At 46.5% G+C, this 14,105-nt stretch overlaps 1 protein-coding gene across 2 annotated transcripts in view; it reads left to right on the top strand.

Annotated features, from left to right (window-relative positions):
• Nucleotides 1-14,105, top strand: part of DAAM1 (dishevelled associated activator of morphogenesis 1) — a 176,156-nt gene that overhangs the window by 91,667 nt on the left and 70,384 nt on the right. For both annotated transcript variants that reach the window (XM_044272211.1, XM_044272212.1), the window contains one exon: nt 3,950-4,170. In XM_044272211.1, coding sequence (XP_044128146.1) covers nt 3,988-4,170 — 183 coding nt within the window. In that variant the 5' untranslated portion in view covers nt 3,950-3,987. The remainder of the gene's footprint in view (nt 1-3,949; nt 4,171-14,105) is intronic.

Here is a 14,105-nt window from a genome sequence, read left to right as displayed (position 1 = left end):
CCAGTGGCCTATAGAGATGCTGCTGCGCAGGTATTCACGCCCCCTGACGGGAAGGGTTAACCAGGCGGCAGCTGCGCTGTGTTAGGCTGTCATCTCCATTGTCAGCGCTGCCAGTAACTCATGTTAGACAATTGCCTTCAAGCCAGTTTTTCTACGTAACCAGATAAAGATGTCCCCGTTTCATTAACAGCATGGAAAAAAAAACCGCCATCCGGCATGGTTTAGTAATTAGCATTGTGTAACGCGGGATGATTAAACAAGCGGTAAAGGCTGCAGAATTCCCCGTGAAGCCACATCTGGATGGGGTCATGCCGCTGTGTCAGATGGCTTTCATATATATTTGCATACAGGTACCTACCGCCCAATCTACCAATTAGCTTTCCAGTTTGGCGGTTATGATCCCCCCGGGGGAGGATTAGCCGGGCTCATGTTCGTCTTTTATCGCCTACATTGAGTGTATGGAAATCATTTGGGACGCCATTAACTCTTTACGTGCTTACCAGTGGCTCCTTTAGTATATTGATTTGTGTCTGGTATGAAATCGTATATATACTGGAGGCGAAATGTAGTTTGCATGTGTAATTGTAGGTATATGGCGTGCGATATCTGGGAACAATTCTCAGTCACATGGGGGCGCCGCTTATTGTGCAGCTTTATTTCATTAGAATAGCAACTAGTTGTTGGCGGTTTCATTTTCTGTTTGCATTGTGTCACGCTCACAGCGCTTTTTTTCATGCAGTTTTTGACACCGTTTTCTTGAGCCAAAGACAAGAGGAAATATAACTGCAGTGGTGCTATCTTTAAAGAAGCGCTCCCACAAAAATCTTTATTTTCTGATCTGTTAGAAAGGTACATGATGTAAACTGTAGTGAAGGTAATCTTCTTACCAGTGACTGTATTGGTGAGTTATAACCTCCCTTCTGATCCTCAGCTGTGTCATGTGACCAACTCTCTGATCTCCAACTGACACAGGACAGGAAGTCCGTTACTTCTCTATTCATTCCTATGAGACTGACATTGAGGCTCCCATAGGGAATACGTAGGAAACCATCTTCCTGACCACACATAAGACACTGTCAGGTGGAGAGTCAGAGTGTTGGTCACATGGCACAGCTGAGGATAAGAAGGGAGGTTATAACTTAGGGCTTGTTCACACGAACGCCTGTGGTGTGGACCTCAAATTGCGGTCCGCAATGCACGGGTACCGACCGTGCTGCAGCCGCATGCTAGATCGCAGACCCATTCACTTAAATGGGGTCCGCGATCCATCTGTTCCGCAAAAAGATAGAACAAGTTTGCGCAACAAAAGCACGGAACAGAACCCCACGGAAGCACTCCACAGTGCTTCCGTAGTGTTCCGTTCCGTTCTTCTGTTCCACATCTCCAGATTTGCGGACCGATTGAAATTGTTGGGTTGGGTTCCGTTCCGTGCTTCCATTCCACACCGCACCGCATCTTCGTATTTGCGGACCCATTCAAGTGAATAGGTCCGCATCCGTGATGTGGAATGCACACGGCTGGTGCCCCGTGTATTGCGGAACAGCCGTAATGTGGCCCGTAATACGGCCACGGGAGCACAACGGCCGTGTGAATGAGCCCTTACAAATACAATCCTGAGGATGAGGCCTCATGCACACGGCCGTGCCTGTATTGTGGCCTGCAAACAGCAGGTCTGCAATATATGGGCCCCAGCCGTTTGCGTACCGCATCACACATCCGCAATCCAGAAGGTGCGGAAGGGAGGCACAGAAGCACTTACGGAGTGCTTCCGCAGGGTTTCTCTCCGTGACTCCGCATTTCAAAAAAAATAGAACATGTTCTATTTTTTTGCGGTGCAGACGGATCACAGACCCATTCGAGTTGAATGGGTCTGGATCCGTCGCGGCAGCCGTACGCATGGTGCCCGTACATTGGGGACCGCAAATTGCGTCCGGCCGCGTGCATGAGGCCTAAGGGAATCTATATTTGATTCCTGGAAAACCCCCTTCAGTACTTACAGCCAGCCTGTATTCTGCTAAAGGGTTAAACAGGGAAGCAGTGTCCCATCTTCTGCTGTCCTCCTTAATAGAAAGAACCCACAGATTTGCAGAAATTTTAAAAAAATGTTGCAAAAACCCGTCTTATGCTCCTTTATTGTGGCTACTTGCTGCAAATAAGAAAAAATTTTATAATATTTTTTTTTACTGACTGACTTCAAATCTGCCTATATGTCTAGCGGTTTACAGCCAGAAGGTCGCACCTGCCTGCACACCTGTGCCACATCGTATGTTCTCACGCACACCTGGCTCCACGCTTCCTCTCTCCACCTCCCATCTGTCCGTGTGAATGCAAGGCCAGGTTCACATGTCGCAGTAGGGGTGCGGCACCGCGTTTACAGTGCAGAATACCGTTACATACGCGCCAGACCTCGTGTGCTCTTGAGGCTTCAGCACGCTGTAAGAAGGCGCCAGAATTTTGTTGCATGATTCTGGCACAACGTGAGCTAAAAGGCGGTATAAACACTGCGCGTATTATTGTGCGGAAAATCCGCAGAGTAATACAGTACCAGCTAAGTGGATGAGCTTTTCAAAAACTCATGTCCACGGAGCGTAAATTGACCTGCAGTGGGGATTTTGGAACCTGCAGCACGTCAATTGGTCGTGCAAATGTTCAGTGCAATGCAAAGGGTGAGGTTTGGGGCAAGGTCCAGGAGGGCCAAAAACAGACGCCAATAAACACACTGCAGGACTACATACTACCGCCACATGTGAACCGAGCCCCGGGGAGAGCACAATTAGTAAGGGACTTGCAACTGTTTTAGGCGAAAAATAGTCGCAAGTCCTTTTCTAACCAGCCGGGCAACAATATTTAGTCACGCGGACGGTTTTACGCCGTGTTCGCCAGTTTTGATAAATCTCCACTGTACAGTATTTCCTGTGTTTTTTATTTATTTAGTTTTTATATTTATTTTTTTGCTTCTGTTACTTTTGTATCACCAGCCTAGACCTGGTCGTATAATGTGCCAGAAATGTATCTTATTTCTGGTGCATCGTGAGTAAAGAAAAAATGTAAATCTACCTGCACGGATTACGGATTAAGCAGTTTTTTGTAGAGATTGTAATGCGTAAAATCTGCAGCGTAATATAGTACGAGCAAAGTGTATGCGATTACACAAATCTCATGTAATCTTTGGTTAACTTCTGCACCTAAGAAAAAACCCAATGTGCAGGTTTTGAAGTCTGCAGCATGTGAATTGTTTGTGCGTTTTTTTTTTGTGGGGGGGGTTTGTGTGTGTGCGGATTTCACCGCCCCCAAAAAACGCCAGTATGCAGTTTTTGGTGCGGAAATGCATAGAAAGCCGCACTGATTTTCTGCTTGCAAACCTGCCCCCTGTGTGCATTTTTAATTTATTTTATTTTTTACAAAGGCTGGGGCAACACAGCGAAGTGCCACGTGATATCGCCTTGCATCTGATGATGGATTTCGGTCGCAAGGCGGATGCAACTTTGCCATCGTAGACCACAAGGAAAGTTGTGTGCAGCTGTGACTTGCCTGCAACTTTTCTAAGATTTGGCTCTAAAGTAGTAAATTGCAGACAAGTCACACACACTCTTCGGGTCGTGCGACTCTCAGACTCGCTGTCACATGACGCACATCGCCGTGTAGCCCGAGGCTAATAGTCCGATCAGAGATAAGACCGCCCACCGGACTCTTGCACATAGAAAGTGCAGGTTGTACTTAATGAATATATCTGTCTGCTCCGCTCCTCCTGCTCTATGACGTTGCTGCCTGCAAATCCGACACCATCAGATTCAACGTGACAGGTTCCCTTTAAGACAAGTAGAATTATTTATACATTTATTTTCAGTTGAAATGGATCTCGTGATAAAATGGGAAAATTGTCATAAATGGTAAAACGCTCATCTGGCAGTTCTGCAGTAATAACGTCTCTTCTATTTTTACCCCCCAGGATTTTGTAGGAAGGAGCGACTCTCAAGCCTCCCAGCCATGGCTCCGAGGAAGAGGAGTAACCGCGGAATCTCCTTCATCTTCTGCTGTTTCCGAAGCAATGAGCATCCAGAGATCACTTACCGGTTACGGAATGACAGCAATTTTGCGCTGCAGTCAATGGAGCCAGCGTTGCCCATCCCCCCGGCTGAGGAGCTGGATGCTATGTTTGCAGAGCTGGTGGTAAGTGTTCCTGTAATGTAAAGTGTGCGTTAGTGAGGGTTCATATGGAGAAAAACGGCATGCGTGTTGTCCGAGACGGTGGAAAGACGGGAGAACCCCTCTATAATTATGTTTTTTTTTTTTTTTTTTTATATCCCTTCTTTCTTTTAAGAGGGACACAAAGTCCTGGTCGAAACCATTTTATACCTGCAATTGGTTTAACTTAAAGGGGAGCTCTCACCTCTCCTGACAGGTCTGTTTTAGTAACTACTTGCAGCCCCCACGTAATAAGAATTCTGGAGCATCCATTCTTATGACACTATAGTGTGCTGTTCCTCTATTATTCCTTCGAGAAGTTATGAATGGATTGCTTGCAGTTTGCAATGACGGTCCAGATGGGTGTTGCCAGTTGGGGGTTGTGTCCCTGCACACCCTGACACTATCCGATCAGTGCTACCAGTGTGTTCCACGGACGTGTGCATGAGGCTTTAGACTGAGCAGGGACAATCCCCCGACTGGTAACACTCGGCTGGACCTGTATTGCAAATGGCTATTAATGCATCCATAACCTCTAGCAGGAATAATTTACCTGGGGAATGCAGGTAGTTACTAAATCTGTCATGTCAGGAGAGGGGACCACTAAGGCACTGTTGGCATATGTAACTAATGACTGATCAACGTGGGTCAAGGCAGTCCGTGCAGCCGGCCGGTAAGAGCGGAACGAAAGCTACCTTCACACTTGCGTTGTTGATTCCACTATGGAGATCCGTTTTGATTTTGCACATCAGGATGCATCTGCTCCGTTAGGATGCAGTTGTGTAAAATAAATATGGAAAAAAACGGATGACGCTAAATACATTGAAAGTCAATGAGTGACGGATCAGTTTTTTTAGACTTCATAAAATACGGATCCGTCACCATTGACTTGCATTGTTTTCAGTTTCCGTTTTTATGACCGGACACAAAACCGCAGCTTGGTGAGGAGAGATCTGGCTGATCTGTGGGTTTTTTACTCCCGCAGATGATTGGCGGGATGAACCCTCCTATGAACCTTCATTGCCGATCATCTGCCTATTTCATAGGCCCCTGATGTCGGTGGAGATCTAATACGGATGTACAAGTCCTGTCCATAACCAGATCTGTGGAGAAGTGTCACTTTGCACGTTTTTACCCAGTCGCTGCGTTCTTGTAACACTGCAGGCATTTTCTCTAAGGACGTCATGTGTTTAAGATTCAGAGCTGCGCTCTTCTTCTCATTAAGCCAATGTTGTATTCTGCGCAGCGCCCTGATGCACCTCGAAGAACCTTGGCGCAGTTATCTCTGTGGCTCGAAGCGTCAAGTAAAGTTATTCTCAATGTATTTCATTTGGTTCCTATAAAAACTCTGAAGGCCCTGGATCCATCTCTTCTTATCCTCCGTGATCTTGGTCTGATTGATCCTGGTTTTTCAGGGTGGGGGCGTCATCTTTAAAGAGGACCTCTCCCCTCTCCTGACATCTCTGTTTTAGCAACTACTTGCATAACAAAAATTCTGGAGCCTCTATTCTTATGGCTCTCTGTTGTGCCATTCCTCTATTATTTGTACTAGAAGTTTATAAATGAATTTCCAGCAGTCTGCAGTAAGGGTACAGATGGGTGTTACCACTTTTGTGGGGGGGGGGTTCTTGCACAGTCTGACACTGGCAGTGTTGATTGCATAATGTCAGACCGTGAAAGAACACGCCCCAAACTGGTAAAACCCATACTGCTGAAAATTCATTTATAAACTTCTAGTACAAATAATAGAGGAATGGCATAACAGAGAGCCATAAGAATAGATGCTCCAGAATTGTTATTACATGGGAAATGCAAGTAGTTACTAAAACAGAGATGTCAGGAGAGGGGATAGATCCTCTCTAAGGGGTACCTAAACCTTGACTAACCTCATGGAGGTGCAGCAGCTCTTCTCAGAGGGCAATGCAAAATCCGCAGGTCATTTTCCACCTGCATTTTTGCTAAATATATTCCACTTTGTCAGGACTATAATACACTGCAGAATTTCTGCCCATACTGGAAAAGCAGTGCCCATACTGTGTAAAACTTGACTGTCGTTTGTTCATAATATTCATGAAGCAGGAAGCTCAGGATGAACGTGGATGTAGGTCCAGCTCAACTTCCTCTTGGAATACTAAATAAGACTTCATTCACTCATGTGCCGACTTTGTTGCATTTTCTTCCTTCAGCATTTTTTGCAACCTTTCGACTGCAGCAAAATGTGTAAATGAATCTTTGCCGTGTAAGTTGGGATTTTTTTGGAGACCACTTTTGCAGCATGTCTGTACGGGTTCTCATTCATCCGGGTCTTGGTCTATCAGTAGTCATAAGTCAGAGCAACTGGATTTTTTACTTTTTGTCTTGAAGAGGTTTCGCTGGTCATCCGACTAGCTTTCTCAATCAGAATGACTTGTACAAAACAATCTCCACCTTGAAATACTGGTGACTCATGCTTCAGTCAGCAAGAGAAGAACGCAACAAGTCCTTTGGCACTGACTTATTAGAGATTATTCTTAGCATTTTTTTTAAATTATAATACATATATTTATAACTAGACTGGTTTTGTCACCTGCGTTCTTGCTCTATTGCTAGCAGTAATGTCATCTAGATCAGGCATGCTCAACCTGCGGCCCTCCAGCTGTTGTAAAACTACAACTCCCACGATGCACTGCTGTATGCTGATAGCTGTCAGCTGTTTGGGCATGCTGGGAGTTGTAGTTTTGCAACAGCTGGAGGGCCACCGTTTGAGCATGCCTGATCTAGATGATCATTCACCTGCAAGGCCGGCATGTAGCGCGTTACATGATCCACTTGGTTATTGATCGGGAAGTACGACCCGCAGGATCCGCTCACTGGACGAGTCTGTTATACACCCAGAGCTCTTGGAACCGATCCAGAGTCTGATCGCTGACTGTTTGCTCTGCTCGGCCCTGGAATAACGAGCCCGGCCGGCCGCCCTGCATCCTGTAATATAACACATGGCTTCCTTATTTACATGGCATAGAGGGTGCCTGCTGTAAACAGAACCGCGCTCCTGATGGAAAATGTAAATGCTGAGCTAACCCGGAGCACTTTGTCCTCAACGGTTATATTTAGCTTGTGATGTCAGTTCTGCAAACTGTTGACTTCTGCAGATATGGCGGTATTGGGGCTAGGCTGCAATGTCAGACAGGCAGTCGTCACTCTTTTAGGCTTCATAGACAGGGCTAGACCCATGTGCACTGCCTCCATGTGCCGCTGCTTGCCCCTCCCCCATTGGCCCCATCAGGACGGTACGTTTACAGTTGAAACCCATAATACCGCCACATGAATACGGCCTTAGGAATGCATGGAGTTGCAGAGATTTACAGAAGAGCTGTCCGCTCTCCTGATGTTTTAGTAAATTATTGTATTGACAAATCTGGAGCTTCTTTTCTTATGACCGTACGTTGTCATTCCTCTGTTATTCCTACTAGACCAGGGATCAGCAACCTGCAGCAGTCCAGCTGCTGTGAAACTACAATTCCCAGCATGCTCCATTCATTTCTATGGGCGTTCGGAGAAGAGCAGAGTAAGTATGCATGCTGGGAGTTGTAGTTTCACAACAGCTGGAGTGCCGGAGGTTGCCTACCTCTGTACTAGACACTTGTATAGCGCTGACATATTCTGCAGCGCTTTACAGAAGTTATCATCACACTGTCCCCAATGAGGCTCACAATCTAAGTTCCCTATCCGTATGTCTTTGGAGTGTGGGAGGAAACCGGAGAACCCGGAGGAAACCCACACAAACACGGGGAGAACATACAAACTCCATGCAGATGTTGTCCTTGGTCGGATTCGAACCTAGGACCCCAGCGCTGCAAGACCCCTGTGCTAACCACTGAGCCGCTGGATTGCCAAGTGGGTGTGACCAGTCGGAGCGTGTCCAATCAGTGCTGCCGGTGTCGGACTCTGTAGGGACACACCTCTTTGGCAAGGCGAGTAGTAACACCCTGTTGACAATATATTTATACATTTATAGGAGGAATAGTAAAGGAATAGCACAACACAGTCCTAAAAATAAATGCTTCAGAATTGGGACTGCAAGTAGGCGGAGGCGATCTGCCGTTTGATGGCACACAGCCGGCATATCTGTTTACTGTGTCTCCAGGTGACGTGTGACTGTGCATTGTCACGGATAAGCTAAACCACAATCTCGTTTTCCACCCTGGCTGTATGCAGTCTAGGACTATAAACTCCTCTCCACTCTCCTGTGGGTAAACCCCCACGGACGGAATATCCTCGTGTGTATCTGTGTGGGACTTGTTATCATTACTCCTCCCGGCATGTGGTTTTTATGTAGACCAGGCTTGGGCCTGCCCTCGGTGCACTGAACTGCTCACTTGCATATGGATTAAAAGTACTTTTTACAGATTGATAATGCGGTATCATTTACATGTAGCGATTGAGCAGACAATTGTCTAGAAGGGAGCGTTCCTTCCCAATCACTGCCTGCTCATCAGTGGAGGTGAGCGCTGCAGTAACATGTAGCAATCGCCTCATCAGTATGAGGACATGTGATCTCTACCGCCATCGCTCGTCCCCATACAGAATCATTGGGCAGTAGAGTCCCGTTCACACTGCACAATCTGCTGCCTGGAAACGATGAGTGAAGGGACGGTCATGCCCAGTAATCTGCCGGATCATCAGTCCGTGTGAAAGGCCCTACAAGACATGGTGGAGAACAAAGAGGCGACTTCTCGGCTGGGTCCAAGATGTTTTTAAGGAAATGACAATAAATATTGGACATTTTATCGTGTGCTGAAGGATTTATCTCCTCTTTCTTCTCTACGTTCATTCCCTGCCTTGTGTGGTGAGCGGACTTAGACTTTTTTTTTCTTTGCTACATGACATTCTGGTTTAAAGAAGACCCGTCCCCTCTGCTGACGTGTCTGTTTTAGTAACTACTTGCATTCCCCACGTAATAACCATTCTGGAGCATCTATTCTTATGACTCTGTGCTGTTCCTCTATTATTCCTTCTAGAAGTTATAATTGAATTACTAGCCGTTTGCAGTGAAGGTCCAGATGGGTGTTACCAGTTGCACAATCTGACACGGGCAGCATTGATTGGATAATGGAGACCCCCCCTCCCTCTAGTAACACCCAGCTGGACCTCCGTTGCAAACTGCTAGCAAGTCATTCATTGCTTCTAGCAGAAATAATAAAGGCGGGGTCAGGAAGCACTTCCGCCCTGAGGATTTGGCCACAATTGAAGAAAAAATATTTGCACTGGATTTTAGGAAAGCAGGATCAACCCTTTTGCCTCCCCACCTCAATGAGCCAGTACCTATATGACGGTATCCCTGCATGGTATAGGGGTTCACATCTATCAGCTACGCCTGTTCTCATGGGCGGACTGGGAACTTAAAGTGGCCCTGGAACAAAACCTAAAAGTGGCCCCATGTTGTAGGCGGGTCAAAATTGCAGGGGCAACTTAAGTAGGCGGGGTCAGCAATATTGTAGTGCAGCACAAAATACCTCCCCAACAGAAGCGAGTACCACAGTGCAGCACAAAATACCTCCCCAACAGAAGCGAGTACCACAGTGCAGCACACAATACTACCCCAACAGAAGCGAGTACTACAGTGCAGCACACAATACTACCCCAACAGAAGCGAGTACCACAGTGCAGCACAAAATACCTCCCCAACAGAAGCGAGTACCACAGTGCAACACACAATACCTCCCCAACAGAAGCGAGTACCACAGTGCATCACACAATACCTCCCCAACAGAAGCGAGTACCACAGTGCAACACACAATACCTCCCCAACAGAAGCGAGTACCACAGTGCAACACACAATACCTCCCCAACAGAAATACCACAGTGCAGCACAAAATACCACCCCAACAGAAGCGAGTACTACAGTGCAGCACAAAATACCTCCCCAACAGAAGCGAGTACCACAGTGCAACACACAATACTACCCCAACAGAAGCGAGTACTACAGTGCAGCACAAAATACCTCCCCAACAGAAGCGAGTACCACAGTGCAACACACAATACCTCCCCAACAGAAATACCACAGTGCAGCACAAAATACCACCCCAACAGAAGCTAGTACCACAGTGCAGCACAAAATACCACCCCAACAGAAGCGAGTACCACAGTGCAGCACACAATACCTCCCCAACAGAAGCGAGTACCACAGTGCAGCACAAAATACCACCCCAACAGAAATACCACAGTGCAGCACAAAATACCACCCCAACAGAAGCGAGTACCACAGTGCAGCACACAATACTACCCCAACAGAAGCGAGTACCACAGTGCAACACACACAATACCTCCCCAACAGAAGCGAGTACCACAGTGCAGCACACAATACTACCCCAACAGAAGCGAGTACCACAGTGCAACACACACAATACCTCCCCAACAGAAGCGAGTACCACAGTGCAACACACACAATACCTCCCCAACAGAAGCGAGTACCACAGTGCAGCACACAATACCTCCCCAACAGAAGCGAGTACCACAGTGCAGCACAAAATACCACCCCAACAGAAATACCACAGTGCAGCACAAAATACCACCCCAACAGAAGCGAGTACCACAGTGCAGCACACAATACTACCCCAACAGAAGCGAGTACCACAGTGCAGCACACAATACTACCCCAACAGAAGCGAGTACCACAGTGCAACACACACAATACCTCCCCAACAGAAGCGAGTACCACAGTGCAACACACAATACCTCCCCAACAGAAATACCACAGTGCAGCACAAAATACCACCCCAACAGAAGCTAGTACCACAGTGCAGCACAAAATACCACCCCAACAGAAGCGAGTACCACAGTGCAGCACACAATACCTCCCCAACAGAAGCGAGTACCACAGTGCAGCACAAAATACCACCCCAACAGAAATACCACAGTGCAGCACAAAATACCACCCCAACAGAAGCGAGTACCACAGTGCAGCACACAATACTACCCCAACAGAAGCGAGTACCACAGTGCAGCACACAATACTACCCCAACAGAAGCGAGTACCACAGTGCAACACACACAATACCTCCCCAACAGAAGCGAGTACCACAGTGCAACACACACAATACCTCCCCAACAGAAGCGAGTACCACAGTGCAACACACACAATACCTCCCCAACAGAAGCGAGTACCACAGTGCAGCACACAATACCTCCCCAACAGAAGCGAGTACCACAGTGCAGCACACAATACCTCCCCAACAGACCAGTACCACAGTATATACAGTTGAATGCAGCAGGGATCTTTCCCTCATATGCCTAGCATTAATTAATGCGGAGAGCATCAGGTCGCTATGTACTTGGCTTGGGTGGCCCCCTGGGAAATTTCCCTGTAGGGTCTATGGCCAGTCCACCCCCCCCCCCCCCTGCCTATTCTTCCCCTTCCAGTAAAAATATTCGGACAAATCACCAGTTTAAATTCTGAATAATTGCTGTGCTTGTAGAATGAACAGCCGCTGCCATCCTGTGCCCGCTGCCATGCAAATAATTGGGCCAACCTCAAAAATAATTAGGAGCCATGCTAGAATAACCTGTATCCTCTGCATCATATACGGTAATTATATGTCGTTACATAAGTTTATAATCTTTCTGTGAATTGTAAAACATGATATTTAATAGGCCTTGCTAAAAATGAATGGTTATGCCCCGATTTTTTTATTTTTTATCTCTGATGCTAAATTCAAAAGACAAGGGGGTGGTAATGTAAAAGGAATGGCATGTCACACACCTCTAGATCTAGTCCTGCCCTGGAGTTAAATTTGCCTAGTTTGATTGTCCATATTGCTTCCTTTGCTGTCTGGATTCGTTTCCATCACATTATACACTGCTCGTTTCCATGGTTATGACCACCCTGCAATCCAGCAGTGGTGGTCGTGCTTGCATAGTATAGGAAAAAGCAGCAGCCTATGTGCACTCGTGTGGTCCTGGCCTCCTGAGAGGTTGGCACTTTTTCCTATGGTGTACAAGCATGACCGTCACTGCTGGATTGCAGGGTGGTCGTAACCATGGAAACGAGCAGTGATGCAGCCAGCAAAGCAGGCAATATGGACAATTACATTAGTAAGTGCCTTGTATTAACTTTCTCCACATGATAAATGCCATTTGGTGAAGTGAGACGACCCCTTTAAGGGTAATTTTACATCCGCATGCACCAAAAAATGGTTGGCCTTAAGGGTAGGTTCACAGAGCTTTTTGGAGGAGGATTTGAGGCAGCTTTTCCTGCAGGTGATGATGGTGAAGATAGAGACTTGTATATAGTGTTTCCCCTACACAATGTTATAGAACAGCAGAATGTACAGATTTGGACGATGAGCTGCCACGCCTGATGGGGGTCTGTGTGACGCCCCCACCCTCTTCCCTTTTCGTCTGGCGGATACCACGGTTCATGCTGTGATGGCAGTGACTTAATCTGCAGTAAAGGAGATGACTTGTTAATTGGCGCTTCCTGTGACCCGGGAGGCCTGTCTGTATGACCACAGCGCGGAATGAGTAAGGATAGGAAATAGATGTATGGGAGGAAGGAGACGCTCACTCACACATCCTCTTCTGTACACACTGGGGAAAGCAAACCACACCCGGGCGCAGAAAATGCAGCGCAGCATATTACAGCGGGCACTGAGGTCACTGCCGTCTCCGCTGCCTCCTAATATTACGTTTCTGCCCTGCTTTATATGTTGCAGTAATAGTGACTTTTAAAATAAAAATGATGTAGATGATAGCATGTCCGCACAGAAGGGCGTTACTTCATTGTAAATTCACAGGAGACGTCCATTAGAACATCGAGGGAAAATGGAAATGTGCTTTTTTTTTTTTTTTTATAAAATAAAAATAAAAAATATATAATATATTATTATTTATGTGTATATTATATATCTATGAAGCATCAACAACCTCTAGCGCGCCAGATGTGGTGAAACTACAACGCCAAGCAAGTGTAGACGCTGGGAGTGGTGTGCCAGAGGTTGCTGATCCCTGTGCTGAATTGTGGGAAGGCGAAATTTATTTCCCCACTAAAAAACGCAAAGAAAACCCCCCCCCACCTTCCACTTAAATTAAAGAGAGCGTTCTAGGTAAAAACAGGACATATCTGTTTTAGTAATTACTTGTATTCCCCATGTAATAACAGTTTCTTGAGCATCTGTTCTAATGACTCTGCTGTGCCATTCCTTTATTATTCCTGCCAGAAGTTATGAATGAAGGTCCAGATGGGTGTTACCAGTTGGGGGGTTGTCCTTGCACTGTTTGACACTGCCAGCTCTGATTGGATAGTGTCAGACTGTGCAGGGAGACTGCTAGTAATTCATTCATAACTTTAGAATGCTAATTAGTTAATGTCCATTGGACCAGAGACTCCTCCAGAAAGACTGACCCATCTGTAGACAACCATTTTATGTTTCTTGCGTCTCATGCAGCCAGACAGAAGCCTGTCCCGTACTGGCGAGGGGCGAGTACCTGAAACAGCTGTCTGAAAATGGGCCGCTCTTCTTTTTGAATGAATCTGGCTTGACGGACATTGTGAAAGTAAGAATTCTGGTGAAATGAGATCTTGGACCACCACTAATGCGGGTCCATGACATATCAGACGACGCCTGGACTTTCCCTTATATTATATTTTTACATTACATGTGACTTGTACTAATCTAGCTGACGTGACACCTATGGAGAACCCTGAAGAATGGCCTTCTTCTCTGTCTGTTCTTTTTCCTCATTCTTCATAATTACAGGGCCTGGGGGGTATAAAGTGACGCTCTGGGCAGTACGAGGGACGGGTTTCATATGGAGTTGTTTGATGATAATTTATCTCTATCCCCTATAGCTTTTAAGAGCAGCTGACGGTAATATTCTTACTTCAAAAGGGGCAGCGCTGCGCCCGAGCATCTGCTGCTAATTTCTGTGGCCTTGAAATT

The sequence above is a fragment of the Bufo gargarizans genome, chromosome 11, assembly GCF_014858855.1.
Source record: "Bufo gargarizans isolate SCDJY-AF-19 chromosome 11, ASM1485885v1, whole genome shotgun sequence".
In the NCBI taxonomy this organism is placed as follows: domain Eukaryota; kingdom Metazoa; phylum Chordata; class Amphibia; order Anura; family Bufonidae; genus Bufo; species Bufo gargarizans.
Note: the sequence above shows the minus strand (reverse complement) of the source record. Positions and strands in the feature narration are given on the sequence as shown.